This window comes from Chroicocephalus ridibundus, chromosome Z (assembly GCF_963924245.1).
Source record: "Chroicocephalus ridibundus chromosome Z, bChrRid1.1, whole genome shotgun sequence".
NCBI lineage: Eukaryota > Metazoa > Chordata > Aves > Charadriiformes > Laridae > Chroicocephalus > Chroicocephalus ridibundus.
In genome coordinates this window covers 58,287,514-58,307,177 of record NC_086316.1, presented here as the reverse complement: position 1 = coordinate 58,307,177, position 19,664 = coordinate 58,287,514, and the positions used below count along the sequence as shown (strand labels likewise).

The window sequence follows — 19,664 nt, the reverse complement described above, 5'->3', positions numbered from 1 at the left end:
TGCTTTCATAGTTCATCTGTTCTTTTGTATACGCTTTCCTTTAAGCTTGGCAGAAACTGGACAAGAATTTTCTAGGCACTACATATAAAAGCAGAAAAAGTTGGAAGACTTTCCTTCTAATCTTTTCTTTTTTGCATGTTGCCAACGCTAAAGGGATAAATGTTTGGATTTTAAAAACCTTTCTATTTAAAATAAGGGAAAAAGAAAGATTCTTCAACAAACAGAATGCATGTATCAACCTTAGGTGGCAATCCTTCCACCCCCCAGTATTTCTGGAGCAGACAGAAAGATAAAGCCAGTCAGATTCAGAAATGGAAAGAACTGACTCAGTCCACTCCTCCTGTAGATACATTTTTCATTTAGTATTGGGAGAAAGGCTTTCATTACTATTCTTGCAAAAAAAGAATATTAGCAAAATTTTCGTATCTTTAAACCAGCACCTTTCTTGCCAACAGCTCAAAGCTTTCAAGCTAGTAGATAGTATTGGAAATAGACTGAAGTACAATGTGAGCAGTACGTATTTAGGACCAAATCTCCAATGTTCTACTCCTTATAAGTTGAAGGAGAAGAGGCAATTTTGTCTCAGAATTTGACTCATACTCACCTTAAAGATCAATTTCACTATATCCAGTGATGTTCTAAAGGTTGTTTTGTAAATTCCTGCACCAGCAAAAAGCCTGTCTGGAGGCAGATCTTGCATTATAATTTAGAAATACTGAAAGTCTAGACAGAGGTAAAATTGCAGCCAAAAATGTAGAGAGTGAGCTGTTCACATGGATACAAATGACCAGGACAGAATAAAGCCTTTTGTAAGATTCAGAATTTAAAACACAAACACATGGAGAGATTTATTCCTTTGCTAGCTTTGATGACTAGTAATTGTAAAGAGACACTTGAAAATTAACCCCAACCGGTTTACCCAGAAGGGAACTTCAGGTTCCATTACAGCTCCTGGGCAGTAATGGGAGACAGAGCCAGGCAGCAGCTCCAAACTCATGTAAACAGAAGAAAGAGGCATATAAATTTATTGTTTCTCTTGCGTTCCCTCTCTTACAGCTTTCCTAAATAGTGTTAAACAGTACCGAAATCTTTTCACTCTAAGTAATGTTGAAGATGGTAATTACTAGGATAAAACCCTGAACTTTTATTAGGCCTACAACCATACCCAGAGCTGCTATGATCCCATAGTTGGGAACTGCTAATTTTGTGTTTATTGTACCCCTCAACCTAAAGCATTCCTTTATTGTGTAAGTATTTATTCCTTTTTGAATCAAAATAAATACAGCAGAAAAAATAATGATTAGCTGGATTGTTAAGGATTAATCTTGACATGCAGTAGATCAGAGCTGTCTTACTACAGATAGATTGATTAGAATTAGAATTATTTGAATTGTTGAATTTGATCTTGGTTTAAATCAGCAAGCAAGAAACATTAATTCAAATCATAGACTTTAATCATGTTTCATGTTTATAATTTCATTTTGCTTTCTAAAGAAAGCCTTGTTGTTTTCTGGCAACTGTTTAAACCATTTTGTTTTTCTTTGGAATGATAGTACTAAATTTGGAACCATTTTTTAACTGAGCAAGGATACAATCTTGTGCAGGTACTTACAAGGTTAAGTACCTACATACCTAAATACTTACATATTTATTTACAGGTTTAATTTATATCTTTGATTATCTTTAAAAAAAGAGAAGTGTTTACTAGAGTGCTACCTTTTTTTGATGTGGACAACTCTCTTGAGAAAGAAGCTTGAATGAACGTATTACTTTTCTGCAGATTCACAATTTTTAATGAGGGTGTAAACTTTAGTTATATTAGATACAATATTGAAAGCATTTATCAGAACATGTTTTGCATTTAAAACTTATCAACTACAGGAAATCTTGGTTTTATTTGGTGAAATTAACAGATTTGCAAGATGTCAGGATTTTAGTATTTGTAGGTGCCAGTTTTTATTCCTCTTTTATTTGGAAGAGAAAAGCGTGCATTCCTGCTGTTTTCAGTCACAAGTTACTCATTATTGAGCTAAACTAAACATAACATAGGAGAATAAGGAATATATTATGATTGCAGCTGTAGAAGGGGCGACAGTCATTAAGAATTCTGGTTTCAGTTGCTTAGCTGGTAACTTTCTCTAGTCTGTGGTATCCTGCTGGTAAAATTAGCTGTAAAATATATGTTTCTTGTGGAAAAAAAAGATATTTAATGCGAATTGTTGAATTCAGTTTTTTTTTGTTTTCTTTTTTTTTGTGAGTAGTTTATTTCAAATAGAAATTCTGTTGATTTTTTGTTAGCTTTAACTTACTGCTGAGTAGCACTGGATTGTGGTGTGAGCAAAAGTGGGGGTAGCCATTCAGATGAAAACATTAGGCCATTTTAACTTCATTTATCTTCACACATCATGTATAAAATAACAAAATAAGCTAAAAACAGGAGAGCATTTATCCTATAAATAAAGATTTTTGTGCTACTGCAACCACCGTGTACTCAAAATGCAAACAGTTTAAATGTCACAAGACAGAGGACTAAGTAGAAAGTCAAAAGGTTCCCAGATCAGGCAGAAAAATTCTTAGGAATGTCACTGGTTGTGATTATTTTACTGTAGTCAGTAGTAAAAAGAGAGAGTAAAGGCAATTTATAGTGTTGATTTGTTGACACTAGTGATGGTTTTCTATGGGGTGAATCACGGTGTTCAGGTCTTAGCCAGACTGTGCAAGCAACTGTAGATGAGCTTCTGATAAGATGAAGAGTCAGGTATTTTATTGAAAATGGATTTTTAGAACAGGATGAGCATTTAGAGCTTGGACATGGTTTTGACTTTGTCAGTTTTATTCTGGAAAGATATGTTAGGAGCCGGAGGGGAAACATACGCAGAAAGTAGTGTTGGCTTTCTAGTGTCCTGATGTTGGGTTAGAGGAGTTGCATAGCCTGCCACACCTATTACGTTAAAAATACATCTTGTGTTGAATGTACATGTTGTAAAGCTGATTCACTTACCTGGTTTACTTAGGATTTTCTGTTTTGATTGTTTTCTCTTATTTGTAACTAAAAGCAATGCTTATTAGAAAGTGCATTTCAGTGAGAACTTCCCTTCGTTTTACTGTATAAAGGGAAAATTTTGTATGATCTTTATTTTAAACAAGTCCTTGTTGCATATAAACTTGCTGTGTTCCACAGGGCATGCAAGGTGAATGCAGTCTGATCAAACACATAAGAAATGCCTACACTGTCTTACTGGACTTCATGCTAGTCAAGAAAAGTGTTCTGTGCTTTGTTGGTAACAGTGAAGACATTTAGCTTAGTAACATGATCCAGTAGAGTATCTGTTGTGTTGTGCTTTGAGAATATCTGGTTTTGATGCATGTTGCTGTATAGTGTGTAGTAATGTAGCAGATGTGATGCAGGTTCCAGAAGTTGAAAGCCTTTGGAAATGGAAAAAAAACATTACGATGACTATGGTAAGGGATGAAATAATACAACAGAGGGATAGATCTTATCTTCTTTTGTTGTATTACACAACATTGTAGGCAAAACGGTTTTAACAAAATCAAAATTACTATGACAAGGAGAAGGGAGACCTACTTTAGCATATACCTGTCTTTAACTTATAAATGATTGGAAGTGTTCATTTTCAAATAGCTGGCTGTTTACAGAAATGGATGTTTATGCTTTTGTAAGACTGAAATTGGTTGACAGTTAGTTATTGAGACATTTAGACAATTACCTGGTTATATCCATCAGGCTGTAGATTTCTTTTTGGCCCCAGCTGAAAAGCCAGCTTATATTGCTTGATTCCAATGGTTCATTTTTTCTAAATATTTCCATCTTCTTCAGAAATGTCCAAAAACATTAGAGTGCAGAACAAGAATTAAAATCAGCAGGTACATTTGTTCAACTGGTATAGTTGCTTATTTCTGCATATATATTTGTGCCTGTGAAAAAGTGTTCTACTCCCTAAGGGGAGAAGAAGCTTGCATTGCAAACACACCCACAAAACAATGCTTTGCTGTAATTGAATAGAGGGACTGATGAGACAAGGTCATAGTTTAATATTTTCCTGGGGTGATTTCTGAGGTTATTACTCTGTCTCTTTGCTTGCCAGAAATGGGAAATTAAGGTGCAAATTTCTGAATGTAAGATGCCCAGTAGCAAAATGAAAAACATGATTATTCAGGGTGCCTGCTTTCTTGGTTTGGGTTTTTTTGTTGTTGTTGTTTTAATGCGGCTTTAACAGTGAGCTGTTTTTAAAGCTGTGTGCTCCAGATAACATATCTATACTGTCTGCTGGAATGAGGCCAGTTGCATTCTCAGTGCATCTCTGTACCAAGCCCTCCAGTCACTCTGCTCAGCTACTTGCGACTGTTCCTTTTGGCAGAGTCTTTGTTACCTCTTTCTCTATTTCTGTCCTTTATTTGGTAAATCTTTGGTTCCTAGGCAGAATAACCCCTTCCTTGCTCTTTTTTTTTGTTTTGCTGTGGGGGAGAGGTTCGACATGATTGGGGTGGGGGGAAGCTTCTATAGAAGCCCAAGCCCCCCCTATCAGCTGATGATATAGCCTTATCTATTTCATAAAATCTGGTGTGTCCCCCACCCCTGAAGGTGAATGTCCCTGGGCTTTTCAGCTGCCTCTGTGTCTCCCCTTTACTACATCAATTTGGAAACCTGAGGGGCTGTTAAACGTGGACTTGATCGTTTCAGCAGTAATGCTGCAGCAGCTCTCAGTGTTTGGTTTCCATCTTCACCACCCTGACAGATTTTGTGGGATGCTGGGCTGTACATCCTTGAAAGGTGCTGGAGTTGTCCTTGCCTCTCAGCTTTAGTCTAATTAATGATCTGTGCGCATGTTTGGTGTGCCAGATCCTCAGTGGATTGAAGCAGGTCCCTGATAGCTGGGGGAGCTGTGTGTTGTCTCTTCGGACCAAGCGAGGATTTGACCCAGGATCTAGTTCAGGGAGCATTTAAACAGCCAACAAAGAATTCTTTCTTTGGTTTGTTGTTAAAATTGGAAATGAGTATACTAGAGAGCAGCTGGTAGAAACTACTGTTTTCTCAGCTGTAACTGCAGACACAATAAACATTCCGTCTTTCTCTTGCTGAAAAATGAACAGGGATTTTGATTTTTTTAATTTTTTTTCCCCCTTCACTGTAGGGGTTGTGAAGCTGAAAGCGCACAGATTTTGGCAACTGGCTTTGCAAGCAGATTTTCAGCTTTATGAGTAATATCTTTTTACAAGAATCGGTGTGGATATAAAGCTGGCTTTAATCTCTAAAGTCAACTTTATGATCATCCTCTTTAAATTGTCATTTATTTAATTCTGTTCTGTCCTCTTTCTCTACTGTATTCATTTAACAAAGGGGAAAAACACTCCTTTCTTCAGTCTAACCAGCCACTTTGTACTTAGTTCCATTAGGGAGTGAGCATAGCAGGGCTAAATCCAGCCACAAGCAAAATAGGTGGCCTCTGGCAGCTGACAGCTGGGAGTAAAATGGACAGTCCACCCCCCTCCCTTGCATACACCATCTGTACCAAAGCTCTGGCAGACCAGGCTGGCTGCTGGTGCTTGTAACTGGGGGTGGACAAGGTATAGCAGCTACTGTGAGAGCGTGATGGAGGAGCATTTGCAGCAGGAGTGGTACACTCTGCTTTCTCTGCAAAGGGGCTTCTTTTTTTGTCTTCCATTGAAGCTACAGTCGTGCAGCAGTCGCCCCTTTTCACAGAGTTTCCCTTGTCCAGGTTAAATCATAAAGCGGCAAGTCCATCTTACTTAAGATACTATTGTGTTGTTTTGAAAGTCATGATTCTTTGGAGGAATAAAATAAAAAAAGCCAGACTGGTACACATCTGGTACATAATTGCACATAGTTGTGTTTTCTCCCGTCTTCTGTCTTCTCTGTTCTCCTGTGCAGTGGATAACATGACATGTATAAGCCTGGAGAACTGAATGCTTGTAAATGTCAGTTTGGAGCCTGAATACAAGATCTGAGTAGGCCACTGCAACAAGGCAAAGTGTCAGGGCATCCTGGCCTTGCATCATGCACTGATGCTCACCAGCAGAAGCAGACAGTAGTGACAGTAGTGGGTTATATTTATTACTAACACTCTTGTCTCTATTTCTATCTCAAAAGAGAAGGAACTACAAAATATCCCTTTGCATTTTGAAATCCTCTACCTGTTTTGAGTAGCACAACGTCGCTTTATTGTGCAAGTTGTACCTACCTACGCAAGAGAACATTTATCCTACAGTACATGCAGTACTTAAAGTGAGGTACCTACTCTGTCTGTCTTTAAGTAACAGATACAGTGGTACAGTATTTTTCTGAAAGAGTAAAGCAATCACAAAGCTGGCAAGAGCCTACAAATTTCAAACTGCCTGACAGAATGCTTGAGTCAGTTTTGCCATATTTGTCCTTGATTTGCTTACTGGTTGTCATGGTTTAACCCCAGCAGGCAACCAAGCACCATGCAACTGCTTGCTCACTCCCCCCAGCTGAGGTGAGGGAGAGAATCCGAAAAGTGAGAAAACTTGTGGGTTGAGATAAAGACAGTTTAGTGAGTAAAGCAAAAGCCGCGCATGCAAGCAGAGCAAAACAAGGAATTCATTCACTGGTTCCCATCCACAGGCAGGTGCTCAGCCATCTCCAGGAAAGCAGGGCTCCATCATGCACAATGATGACTTGGGAAGACAAACACTGTAACTCTGAACGTCGTCCCCCCCTTCCTTTTTTTCCCCCAGCTTTACATACTGAGCATGACATCATATGGTATGGAATAGCCCTTCCCGGCTCTGTCCCCTCCCAGCTTCTTGTGCACCCCCAGCCTTCCCAGTGGTAGGGCGGTGTGAGGAGCAGAAAAGGCCTTGACTCTGTGTAAGCACTGCTCAGCAATAGCTAAAGCATCCCCGTATTATCAACGCTGTTTTCAGCACAAATCCAAAACATAGCCTCATCCCAGTTACTATGAAGAAAATTAACTCTACCCCAGCCAAAAGCAGCACACTAGTCCATGTGCTTGACATCATACACAGTGGAATAAAGGAAATTTCTGTCCCACTGGGCTTGCAAGAAGTTAGATACACTAAGAGATATACCAACTAGATGTTAGCCTCTGAAATGCTGTGATTGAGTTAGGGAACAGTTAAAAATGTATTGTGAAGGACTGGAGCATTTTTGCTTTTCACTGCTAAAAATGTTTTTCTCAGGAAAATGCATAGTTGGAAGAATATCAATAAAATATCAATAAGCTGTTGCTTATTGAGACATGACAAGAAATGTAGACGGATTCATGGTGGTCGGCCTGGTAGCCAAGACCTGGCTATGCGCCTATAGTTTACTTTTTGGAAATGGTTGCCTTTTTGACAGCAGCTGTTGTTGAAACTATAGATGAGCATCAGGTGCTTTGTCCCCTCTCTTGCAGATGTTACGCTTAATATGAAAACCTTATTTGTTTACCTTGGTAGCTTATCATATAGCTCTGGCCTCCCCTTTGCTCATGGGGTGCAGAAGGACAGCAGTGCACAAGGAAATCAGACTAGCAGTGAAAAATGAAAAGGGCAGAGTTAATAGGTCAAAATTAGGTTAACTTCAACTTCGGGACTATGGCAGCAAATCTGAAAAGGTGAAACCTGAACTGTTCAAATCCAGTTTTTGAAGTGTTTGGCAGCAAAAGTAAGGTTTGGCTCTTCCCTTGCTTAAGTCCGCTTCTAAAATACACTCTGTATTTGTATTCCTGCAGCACTCCTTTGCCAGCATCTTTTTGCTTAGGGTGCCTGTGGTGTGAAACTGAACAACGTTGCAGAATAAATGGTTTGGCTTATACATGCTTCTCTATTGCAGCCTTTGATACTCAAGATGGAGGAATACACCACTTGTAATCTGTGCAAGTTCAACTGTGATCAAACTGAAAAGTGTCAAGGCTTGTGTCAGTGGGTGTAAAGACAGTATTTTGAAGCTAGTGTGGGATATATTTCTGGGAGATATTATGTGAAACATAAAGAATTTGAGTAGAAAAAATGGAAACACAACATTGTCATAATGTGGACTCTCGCTCTCAGTGAATTAGGTCTCTAGACAAAATTATGTTAATTTTGTCTCAGGTTAAATTTTGACTGTGTATTAGGCATGGTTAAAAACTTGCTGTTTGCAAATACTGTAATAGCAATGTCTAAGTTACAGGCTAGTTTTTTTTTCTACTCGTAAAATGAGAAGTCATTATTGGCTTTTGTTGACAGCGGTTTTTATACATACCCATGAAGTGTTCCTTTTTAATATAATGTGAAAGGGGTGTACTGTCATACTTTAAGCTTAGCGCTAGAAGGCAGAAACTCCTGAACATTGGTCCTAACTCTGTTTCAGTTCCCTCTGACGCTGAATGAACTGTTATAAAACTCGCTGTCTTGTTGGCTAGAAAAGGCTTTGGTGCTCCGTCTCTGTCCAGCTTGGTTAATGGTTACTGGAATGCAGGCTTCGCTGTGGCATCCCTGCAGTAGTTGATGGGAGATGGGAGGTTTTCTAAAGCATCTGAAGTCGTTTATTTATTTTTAAAAATTAAACGTCTAACTAGCTTTGAAGCAATTTATTCCTTAAAATCACAGGATCTTAGAAATAGCTTTGGTTGAAGAAAGCCCATGACGTAAGTACTATTTGGTACCCAGAAGGTTTTAAACTTAATTCCAATACGTAGCTAATGGGAACTAGCTTTCTGTTGGAAACTGATTTTCTGGCAGTCTCTAGCAGGGGATCTCTCTCTGTGTGAACCAGGTACAAAGGTGATTTCTGCAATTACAAATTACATGCGGGCTTTCACAAACATTTCTTTTTCATTCTGAAAAATTAATTTAGTTGATAATTTGTGTGCCAGCTTTCAGACAGGTGGAGAATTAATTGAAGTAATGATAGGCATAGGTGGGCTAGTAAAATAGTAACAATCAAATCAGTACTTTACTTACATATCCCATTTTTTGCAGCTTTTGTGTTACTCAGTTTTTGGAGACATGGGTGCAGATTCCAACAGAACTGATCCTCTGCTGAGCTTTAATACAACAAGTTTTAGCCTGACACGCTTAGAAATTGCTGACATTCAAAAATCTCCCCAAAGCAAGAAATGTAGTGTGTTGTATGGTTCTTAATTTGTCTATTTTTTTTGTATGCTAAGATACCAGGAAAAGATATAATTAATGGAAGTGTTGTTTTAAAATTAGACTTTATTGTGGTTGCACTGGGGACAAGGAAAGGCACTAGAGAGTGTCTTATTAGAATAACTATAGCAACAGCTCACCCCATCATTTCCCGTTTTTTCCTCAGCCTATGATCCTCTCTATTCAATCACTAGATTATTAATGGCATTTATATTCAAAACTAGTCATTTCAGCTGTAAACTGTATTTTTAACAGAAATTCTAGGAGGTATGTTGGTTACAGTCAATAGTTTGGGTAAAAGTTGAGCTTTTTATTGTTGTTGTTGTTATGACACGACTTTTCTTTTTTCATGTTAACTGTTGCTCTTTGAGTGAATTTCAGCTTTATGGTAGAAGTAGTATGGATTCTTCATATGTTTGCCTGTCTTTTCCAAAAGGAGTGGGAGAAGTGGAGTGTGTTGAGTAACAAGACTCTGTATTCTCTGTATTATCCTAGGAGAAGGAGAAAAATAGAAATACTGTATTAAAGTATCTGCTTATTTGATTTCTTTCATTGGGGATGTATCTCTAAACAACAAGAAGTGAGGTAAATCTCCCATGCTGTTCACCTCATCATTCTGTCTGGGCCATAAAGGAGTAAAGCAAAAAAGGGGGGGATTGCTTGTTTCATGGTTTGTCTTTGAAATAAAACTTCTGAATGTCGATAAAATTACCTGATTTTATTTTCTGCATGAAACTAAACCAGACATCACCACCTTTTCTCGGAAGCAATATTTGTACCTTCATGGTGTTCTTTTCTTTACCAGTCCCACTGGGGATCCCCAAATAGTCAGTTTTAGCTTTAGTGAACTAGCTGGTGACCTTTCCTTTAACCTGTCTTGTTTTAATATTACACTTAGAATAAGGAACCATGTTGATACTGGATTTTTAAATGTTAAGACCTTTAGTTTCTCGCTAGCCAAAGCCTGTGACTGATGTCCTATTATGTCAGGTTGAGGCATACAGAGCACCTTCAACCAAGCTAATACTGAAGAAATCCTGACTTGTATTCTTTTGAGAAGTGAACTTCCATTGGTGTCCTGCTGGGGAGTGCATAGTTCTGGAGTATGTTGAATCTGCGTGGCTAGAGGAGCTTTTTAGGCAACACAGTTAACAGCCTGGAAGAGTTTTCCCAGGGACAGAGTATACTGAGCAGCAGTATGTTGTTTGAGCCTGGGCTTTGCTTTTCAGTCTGGTTATGAACTAATTAGTATAAAGGTTTGAGGCATTCCAGGTGAGCTGTGGGATACTTAAGTTGATCAAGTTGTCTGAAGGATTCCTCCTCTCTGTGATTTGCAAATGATTCTAGAGGGGTTCAAGGCTGCCTGGTGTAACCTGATGGCAGAAGTTTGGAAGAGCTGCTCCACTCTGGTTCTGCTCTGTTCACTGCCTGTGGATGGAAGGACAGGGAAATAATTCAGGTACTTTTCCAAGCAAGGAATCCCAATAAATTCCTTCCAACTTTGCTGTAGGCTCTGGATCTGTTGTTGTTACTTTTTCTTTTGTGGTCGTTCTTATGTCTATTTATGTATAAACAAAGTTTTATTTTGTGCTGCTGTAAACTGCTTCTCCATTCATACATTGCTTTGAAATTTATAACACTTGTGTAGGATTTTGCAACTATTTGGTGATACTATTTTTCCTTCTTAACATAATAAGGCTGTTGCTTGTGTTTTACTCACAAAGGTGCTTTAACTCCATCAAAAGGAAGAAGACATTTAGTGATACAGAGATTGGTAACAATGGGCAGAAATGCATATTGCGTCAGAAGTTCAGCTTGCCATTTGTTAATCAATTCTAATACCTGGCTGTCAAAGTAGGTAGGTCAGTAAAGGATAAACTAGATCCTAGTTGCTATATGCTTGATTGCTCTATGTGGTAGTCATGCTTAGAAAGAGACTTTGCAAAACTGAGCTTTCTGTGCAGGAGCATGGTTTTGAACAATGCAGTAGCTACTCTGAGACTATTGTATGCTGAATTCTGTCCCTTCAGATGTTAGGAGAGGTGGTTACCAGGGTGATATCCTGAGATTTCCTAAATGACCACATAGTTTGTACTTCTGCCCGAAAAATCTCCTCTCCTAGATCTGGTTCTTTTACCAAGCATAAGGGTTAAGAAACAAGTAAACGTGTAACATTGGGGTGGACAGAAGTAATCCCCATACAACTGGAAAGCAAGACCCAATACTAAAAGTATTTTTCAAATCTTCTGTTCAGCCTTGATGTTTGACTGTATTTCTGTACTGCAGTTTCTCCATATCTAAAACCTGACCATTTAAGCCTGTTTTGAGGCCACATTCATCAGTGGTGTTAGAGCTGTGTGCAACTCCTGAACAAAAGATGCTGTGCAAGAAACATGCATTCATGTGAAGGTGGAGCAAACCTAATTTATAAGAATTAATTTTATAGTCAAAGCAATCAAGAGCTAAATTAGCTTAAAATCAAAGATCAGGGAAAGTCAATAAAAATTAAAACAGAATAAGGGCTGAATATGGGCTTTCTTCAGAGAGTCTGCAAATTGTTTCTCTTCTTCTGTAAGAGCACAATTCTGCCTCGGTGTTAGACTATCCTCTGTTATAGTAGACTCATCTAATTTTTTAAACCTGTCCCAGTTACTGGTTTTGACAACTGATTTCTTATACTACGTAAGCTAGTTGAGATTTTATTTCAACATAAAAGTAAAGTGTTCCCTGTTTTTGCTTGAGCGTAGGCAGTTAATGCATGAGTTAATGCATTTCCTATAGGACCGGTATGTTTATAGGTGAAATTTTTAAAAGGATGCATACAAAAAAAGGTGTAGGCTAAAATGCAGGAAAAGAAGAGATGGAAAAATAGTTTTGTTCATTAAAAGGAAATTTCAGTCAACAAAGATTTTTTTCAGGGCTGTTGCCTTTGACACTGACACATGAGCAATGCCTCTGGGTCCATTTAAAATGCAGACCATTTTTCCCAAGGCCTGTGGCTTAAAATGACAAACAAAGGGAGAGTTTTGGGTGACGTTTCCTTAGCCTTCCAGTTTCCAAGCTAAGCCTGCCTGGAATCCATTTGATCATTATGCAGCGTAGCTTAAAAAATGTGCCTGGGAAGAAAAAAACCATGGCATTGCCAAGGAGCTTCACAGCCCTCTATGACTTGTGTAAAATGTGGAGTAGCTTTGGATTCATTCCATTGAGAGAGCTTCTTCCTGGCTCACACAGCCATTTCTTGTGATATATATTCATTGTAAGTCTCCATACATTTTACTTCAGGACTTTTTAGAATTTTAAGTGGATGAAAAGAAATCTGGCACTCTCCCCTCCTGATTTAAGCAAATGAACATGCAAACCCATATTTCTCTCTAGTTCTAAAAGAAGTAAGAGAGATCTGAAGTACAGATGGAAGAAATTAGTTATAGTCACTACCACTAGGTAGGCTCCTTACTTTCCTGGACTAGATTTTGCAAGGGGACTAGCAACACATGAAACCTTTTTGGTGTTAACTCTGAGGAAAGCACAATAACACATCTAAATGTGCTATTAGAAGTAACAAAAAAATGGAGATTGCTCAGTGTCCTTCTGTTGTTAATTTCTCCAATTCCTTGCAATGTGGTAGAAGATGATACAGGAATCTCTGAAGCATAAGAACAGAGAAGGACATTATAGTACAAGAGGTTTTATTTAAGGAGTTGGTTTTATACATGATAAGGCAAAATTAGCAAAGCAAAATGGTGGTGAAATTTAGAAAGTTTTGAAGAAATCTGGAGGCCGAAGAGATCATACAGTTCTGTGTACTGGGTGTGTAGATCATTACAAAATACTTCCCCATTAGGTCAGACAAAGTTGGGGAAAAGAAGGGGACTTTTCTTCCTGTTTCACAGATGGGGAAAAAAAGAAAAATTAGTGTATTGCACAAGCATAGCCTCTGGCAGTACCTGGAATTGGATAGACCCTGAAGAAAGCCACAGAGTGTAAAATGGGAGCTTCTGATCAGTTTAGCAAAGAATTAGAACCGATTTGCTGAGATGGCTTTCCCTCTATACAGCAGAGCTGTTCCTGGTAGTGTGTTACTTCTGGAGCACTTGCTCTTCAATAATCCAGAAAATTTTCCATCACCATCTTCCTCTTTTGTGAGTGTCTCCAAAGCAATGAACTCCTCTAGGGAAAAGAATACAGTCCAGCATCTTGGTGCTTCTCTTTGCTCTCGGGGTTGCTGTATTACTTCCCTTAGGAATACAAGGTATGTGAAAGCCACACTGGAGTGCATCACCACTTGATGGCACCAAACAAATTTGAAAGACCATTTAAAATAAATTAATACAGAAACGAAGCAACACAGCTTTTCCGCAGTGTGGGAGGGCACCAACAGAAGTAAGTCATGCTTGCTGTATTAGTAAAGCACTCCATAAAGCACTCTGAGCATTTGATAAACTTTTTCATTGTTCATTTTCTTTAACACAGCATAAGTACTTCAGTACTGTTGTAAATAATGAGCAACAGGCGTTGTGTAGGAAATTAGTAAATTGAAAATGTATTCTTAGCGCAATGTGCTGGCCAGTTTGTGAGCAAGAGAGAGTGTGCACTTGCTGGGCTAAAAATGCTCTGATTGCCTTGTTCTGAGGCTGTATACTCACTGTATCTCTTCCAAGTTACAATCATTTTGCAAGTACAAAGCAATTGTTTAATGAAAATCAAGTTTCTGGACTGCATCATTTGAACAATTTTTCAAAATAAGGGGAATTCTAGTACCATTGCACTCTGTGCTGTTAGATTCACCATGACCTTGATATTTCAGGAAGTCCTTGTCTTACAGATATTCCTCCTGTTGTTCCCTGTAGGGACAGATGTTCCCAGTTCAGTGGCTGGAAGGATGACCATATTGATTCTTTAACCATTAACATTAAAGTGTACCAACAGGGAGCTCCCCTAATACTGTTATGGATGCTTCACCCTGTGTTTTCTGAACGCATTATAAGAATCCTGTGCTTCTCAGGTTTTTATTAGTTCTCAGAAAAATGAGTTTCAGGAGCAGACATCTGCAAGATAACGTCCTGGTCTTTCCATTAAACACACAGCAATTGCTAGAGGCTTCCTTAATTTAATTCACTCTGAATCCTCTGTTTTCTGTAGTTTTAACTTCCTTCTGTCTTTTCATCTGTCCCTGAACATATTGCCTTGCTTAATTATATCCTGTTTTGTGTTTCTTAGAGAAAGAGAAGGAGGAAGATATTAATGCTTGTCAAAATGACCAGCAATCTCCTCTTTTCCCCGGTTCCCCTTCAAATAAAAATGTCTGCCACAACATTTGGTTAGTTTGTCTAGGTTAGTTGTAAAAACAGGTACTCTGTTGGCTTCTCTTCTCATCTAGTAGAATAGAGACAGAGGTCATCGTAGTATGTATAGATCAGAAACAATTAAAGATTGCAGCGTAGTGTACCTATTTCCCTTTCCCTTCCAGTTCTCCTTCCTCCACACCATGGATTAATATAAGTGCATAGAGTTGGGGGATTGTGTACATGCATATGGATTGCATGCTTGTTGACATGGAGACAGAACAATTTTGGCACCAGTCCCATTCCCAGGCAACTGTTTTGTAATTAATTATTAGAATTAACTAGAAAATTCCTTGGCTGAGAAACTATTTGCTTTTTATTTGCATAGTACCTAGCATAGTGGAGACCTGGTCCTAGTGTAAAGATCTTAATAGTAACATACAGTCATTTTATCTGATAGATCCTGTCATTGTCCATACTCAGTTACTCAAATCAGTCCCAGCTGTACAAAGCTCATGCCAAGATTTTTTTAAAGGAGTTTTTATAACATGCCTGTGAATTTTGTTCGTATCGATTCCAGAAACTTGTGTTGATTGAGGATCAGTTTCATCCTGTTTCTAGACCACATCACATCCCTGTTAGGCCTTTTACTGTCCAAGTGCTATTTGACTTTGAAACCTAGAAGCATTTCACCATTACAGTAGTCCATAGCATTCCCAAGGTGAAGTATCGCAGTGCTCTCTCTCACTGTGGTGTATGTACTTAAGAGAATAAATACAACTCTGCAAAAAAGGTGAATATTCAAACCCATTAAAACCTTTGTTCTTTTTTAAAAAAAAAAAAAAAAAAAGTTTGCTTCCCTTCTGTGTAACTGATTATTAGGAAGGATGCCAAACATTGTATCAAAAGAAAGGTCTAAGTCTTTGAGAGCATCAGTGTCACGTTTTTTAAGAAAAGTCTGTTGTTTTCCACTTGTGAAACAATTTTAACCATTTCATGGAGAAACTTCAAAAGACGCTGGCAGCTTTATTGCTGGGTGCTGATGTTGCACTCTGACCCATCTTAAATGGCTGGTGAAACAGTCTGTAGGAATTAGATAATTGTTTCATCAAAATATGATTAAATCCAAATGCCTGTAATTGATGCTTCCTGTAAGCATTATTGAAACAGGACTTTAATGAAAGCAAATGTATGTTCTTTCTGTTACCAATATTTGAACTCTAGAGGGAAGAAAATGGAAAGCAATTAGAGCAACAAAATGGATGTTTATAATTTAATATTCAAAGAATGCTTTTCTTTTTCTGTTAAATTCTAACTTAATGGGGAGATTCTATGTGCCACTTACAAAACTGTGTATTTAGACTTTGTGTAGTTGTTTAGCTCTGCTGTTGTCATGGATGTCTTCTGCATTCTGAAGGTTCTCTAGGCTGCAGGACTTTTGCAGGCTTGGTCATCTGTGTAGCCCTCAGCCATGCGATGCTATACACAGAGATTCACTGAGGGGGAAAGAGAGTTGGTGGGCACATTAATCTGATAAATGTTCTGGAAAGCATGCTCACTCAGATGGAAGAGCCAACCCTGCCTCTAAATGGTGCTGCAGCTTGGCTTGAGGCTGCAAGCATCTGTCCATGAGCCCAGCTCAGTCGTCAGCGTTTTCGACAGGAAGTGGCAGTCGCTTCTGTGTTGGGGACTGAGCCCATTTTTCATGCATACAATTTGAATCGAGAAAAGTTACGTGCATCTTTTCACACTGGGTGTGAAATTCAGCCCAGGACCGAGGCAGCAGCTCCTACCATTGGACTCTTAATTGGTTTTTGAGTCTTTGCCAAAGGTAAAGCTCCATATGCTTTTTGTCACCACTTCTCCAAATAGAGAGCAAAGTGTATATGTCTGAATAAGGATGAAATAAAAGAGGCTGAACTTTAAAGTATTCAATTTTACAAATTGAATTGCATTGGAGTATGTTGCCTGGGCAGACTGCTGAAGCCATAGCATGAGGTGTCTCAGAACAATTTAAAGAAACATCCATGGGGAACAAGGCAGCCAGTGCAGGGGGGCAGAGGAGGGCTCTCTGGCAGAGTTTCCCCGTGCATGAGGCATGCCTCATTGATGAAGTATTTCTAAACGCAAATGAAGCATGCAACAGCCCAGGGATGGCCTGTGCTGTGGCACAATGAATTCTTAAGTGGTTGAAGTGAGGCATGAGTTAGGGTGGAAGACACCAGATTACAAACTTTCAGACCCAGCTGTATTTTGATGTAATTCTGATACTTGCTGATGTCATCAGTCATGGAGCAGTATTGCTCTTTGACGAGACCATCAACAATACAGTGTTATATCATCAGAAGGACAAGGTTAAAAAGTACTACAGTGTTTAGAGCAATCTCAGTTGTCGTTCATTTGTATATCAAGCTGTTATTTTATGGTGTTCATCTTTTCAGGGGAAAAGCAGGAGGCTTTCTGGAAATTGAGAAGTTTAAAATATTATGCATTTGTGAAAAGGTCACATTCCCCCTCTGTATACACTGTTGAAGTGTATCAAAGTTTTGTTTCTCTTAGTTGAACAGGCTAGCTGGAGCTCTTAGATTGTGTACAAAGTTAAACACAGACAGATTTATACTTGAGATCATGAAAGGCAGGATTCTGAAACTCGTAGTTTGTTCATTACAGAATTTGTTTCTGTGATAACAAAGAGTCATATTGTCACTTGGGCTGCTTATCATCCTTTAGGTTTCGGCATAGTCCAAATTGCTGGTACTTGAGAGACTGGACCATCCACAGCTGGATCAGACAGTGCTTAAAACATGGTGCACAAGACAAAGCTTTATACACATTGAAAAACAAGGTGAGTTTTTACAAGAAAAAGCCATGAATGTATTTGATCAGCTTTTTGAGACAAGTGGGGCTTACCTGGAATTTCTGTTGCAAACATGTCCTGTAGACTGTGATTTTAAGTTCAGATGTTCCTTTGTCAAAGCAAAAATTAATGTTGCACTTGAATTTTAACTAAAGATCTTTACAGCTTTTATTTCTGCTTCTTTCCCAGGAAGCTTTTCTTTTTTTTTAAACAGTGTTGGTGTCCAAAACTTGCTAGACCCAGAAGAGGCATAAAAACCTGATAGGCAATGCCCCTCCTGGTCCCAAAGGCTCAGATAAAACAAATCCAGAACATCAAAAGTTAGAAGTCCTGCATCCCAGGACCTGTGCTAATCTTGGGTTGCTTGACCGTCTCATTGCAGCTGTGTGCAGTGCCATGGTTGTGATCTTTCTGATACCTGCAGCACTGTGCTTGGGAAGATTTGAACAGCAGAATTTCACACTTTTTTTTTATTTACCTTCTTCTGTTCAGGTTCAGTATGGAATTTTCCCAGATAATTTTACATTCAATATTTTGTTGGATTGTTTTATAAAGCAGAAGAAATATGAAGGTAAGAAAATATGTACTAATTCTGCATCCTGAGTTGTATGCTGTTAGATCTTCAGAGCCTTTCTTTGAATTAAAAACTTTTAGCCATTTTTTCTCTGAAGTCACCTTAAAAAGCACACCTTCTCCTTCCTTTAGACTACTTTTCTGCATGTTTATGTCTAACTTCTGTTAGGTTTTTATTAATTATATAATTTTGAAACACGTACAATTCACGGTTTCTACTGTGATTAATCCCCTTCCAAATGTAAACCAACCTCCAGTTTTTACAAGTCTGATTTATGTGCTAACAACATCATAGGAGTTATTAGTGACAATTAAGAATCAAAATGCATGTTGGTAGAGTTCATCTTACCTGTATTTAGCTATTCAAAAAGCTACGTATCTAAACTGTCTAGACTTTGTCGCTGGAGAGAGCCAGTTGTGCTGAATTACCATGTTGAGGTGCCTGTCTTTCACTATTGACTGTTTAAGTGTTGAGATGAATAATCCTCTCATATTTGATGACAAATATTTAAGATTTTCATTTCACTGCAGCTTTTCTGGTACTGTAGGTTGCAGCAAGCTTTTCTTTGTATAAGCATCTTGTAAAACAAATAACTGAAAGGGATAATAGAATTGCAGGAGTTGTCTAGCTTTTATCATGCAGGTTTTGCTAAATGGAAAATTAATACATATATTTATTTTATTTTGAGAGCCCCCTGTCTGTGAATTCACCCTTATTCCATCCATATTTCTTTATTGTGACAGGCTCAAGGTCTTTTGTTTAACAAACTGTCCTTCCTGACAGGGAGTGTCACTGGGACTCCCTGTGGAGCTTCTCCAGAGCACTATTTGCTGAATACAGTGAGTGCTGTGGGTGATCTGTGACAATATTTCTGCTCCATTGTACTCTCCTGTCACCTTAAGGGCAATGAATTTAAGCCAGTCTTCTTTTGCTTGTAATCTAAGCACAAGAACAAAGAAGTCATTTTTAGCATCTTTAGAGATTTTTTAAAAAACATTAGTGAATGAAGAGCTGAGCAAAGAAGAGCCAATTGAAGAGTGTAGAGCTAAGGTAACTTTGGAAAGCTCCTTTGCTGTGGTCTCATGCTATTCAACGCATTCTTCCTTCTCATAGTGTTTTTGAATAACCCAAGTACGTAAGACTAATTCTATACTACTAACCATAAAAAATCTTTAATTTTCTCCCTAACTACTTCAAAACATACTACAGCAATAAAGTATCAGTGAACATGAGTGGGTGCGAAAGGGAGCTGTGTATGTTTGTACTTGCTGATTAGGTATTGTTTTCCTCCGTAGATGCTATGTCAGTAGTAACAGAGATCATGCTGCAAGAAAGTTTTGATGAATTTTCAACACAGCTTCTTTCTCTTTATGTTTTGTACCAGTATCTGGCAACCAAATCTGAACGTACGGTAAGCTGACCACACTCAAAATGATACACAAAGCCTTCATTTCTGCGTGTCATCATGCAATCAGTTGGGCATTCAATCTTGAATATATTTTATTTTCCCTAAGTTTACCTGGAAAAAATAAATACTCCATTTTTGTTTCATGATTTTTACAACTGCAGAAGAAAGAAAAAAAAAGAAACAACAAAATATGAAAGCTGTTAAATAACTTGTCACCCCTTTTGCTCCTGTATCTGAAAGGGAAGGTGTGTTGCAATTTTCAGATGTAATATATGCCCATTGGAAGGTTATGAAATGACATTTCAGTTCAGTTCAAATAGGGTTCTATCAGTTAACACAAAAAATCTGTGTCACCTATTGTATAGGACCCTGTTAAGGTGAGTTGGTAGCAGCGATTTTGCA

At 38.4% G+C, this 19,664-nt stretch overlaps 1 protein-coding gene across 1 annotated transcript in view; it reads left to right on the top strand.

The window, feature by feature from the left end:
- MRPS27 (mitochondrial ribosomal protein S27) overlaps positions 1-19,664 on the top strand; it is a 49,900-nt gene that overhangs the window by 17,286 nt on the left and 12,950 nt on the right. Inside the window, exons 5-7 of the mRNA XM_063319698.1 lie at positions 17,154-17,268; positions 17,773-17,851; positions 19,150-19,265. Of these exons, the coding sequence (XP_063175768.1) occupies positions 17,154-17,268; positions 17,773-17,851; positions 19,150-19,265 (310 nt within the window). The remainder of the gene's footprint in view (positions 1-17,153; positions 17,269-17,772; positions 17,852-19,149; positions 19,266-19,664) is intronic.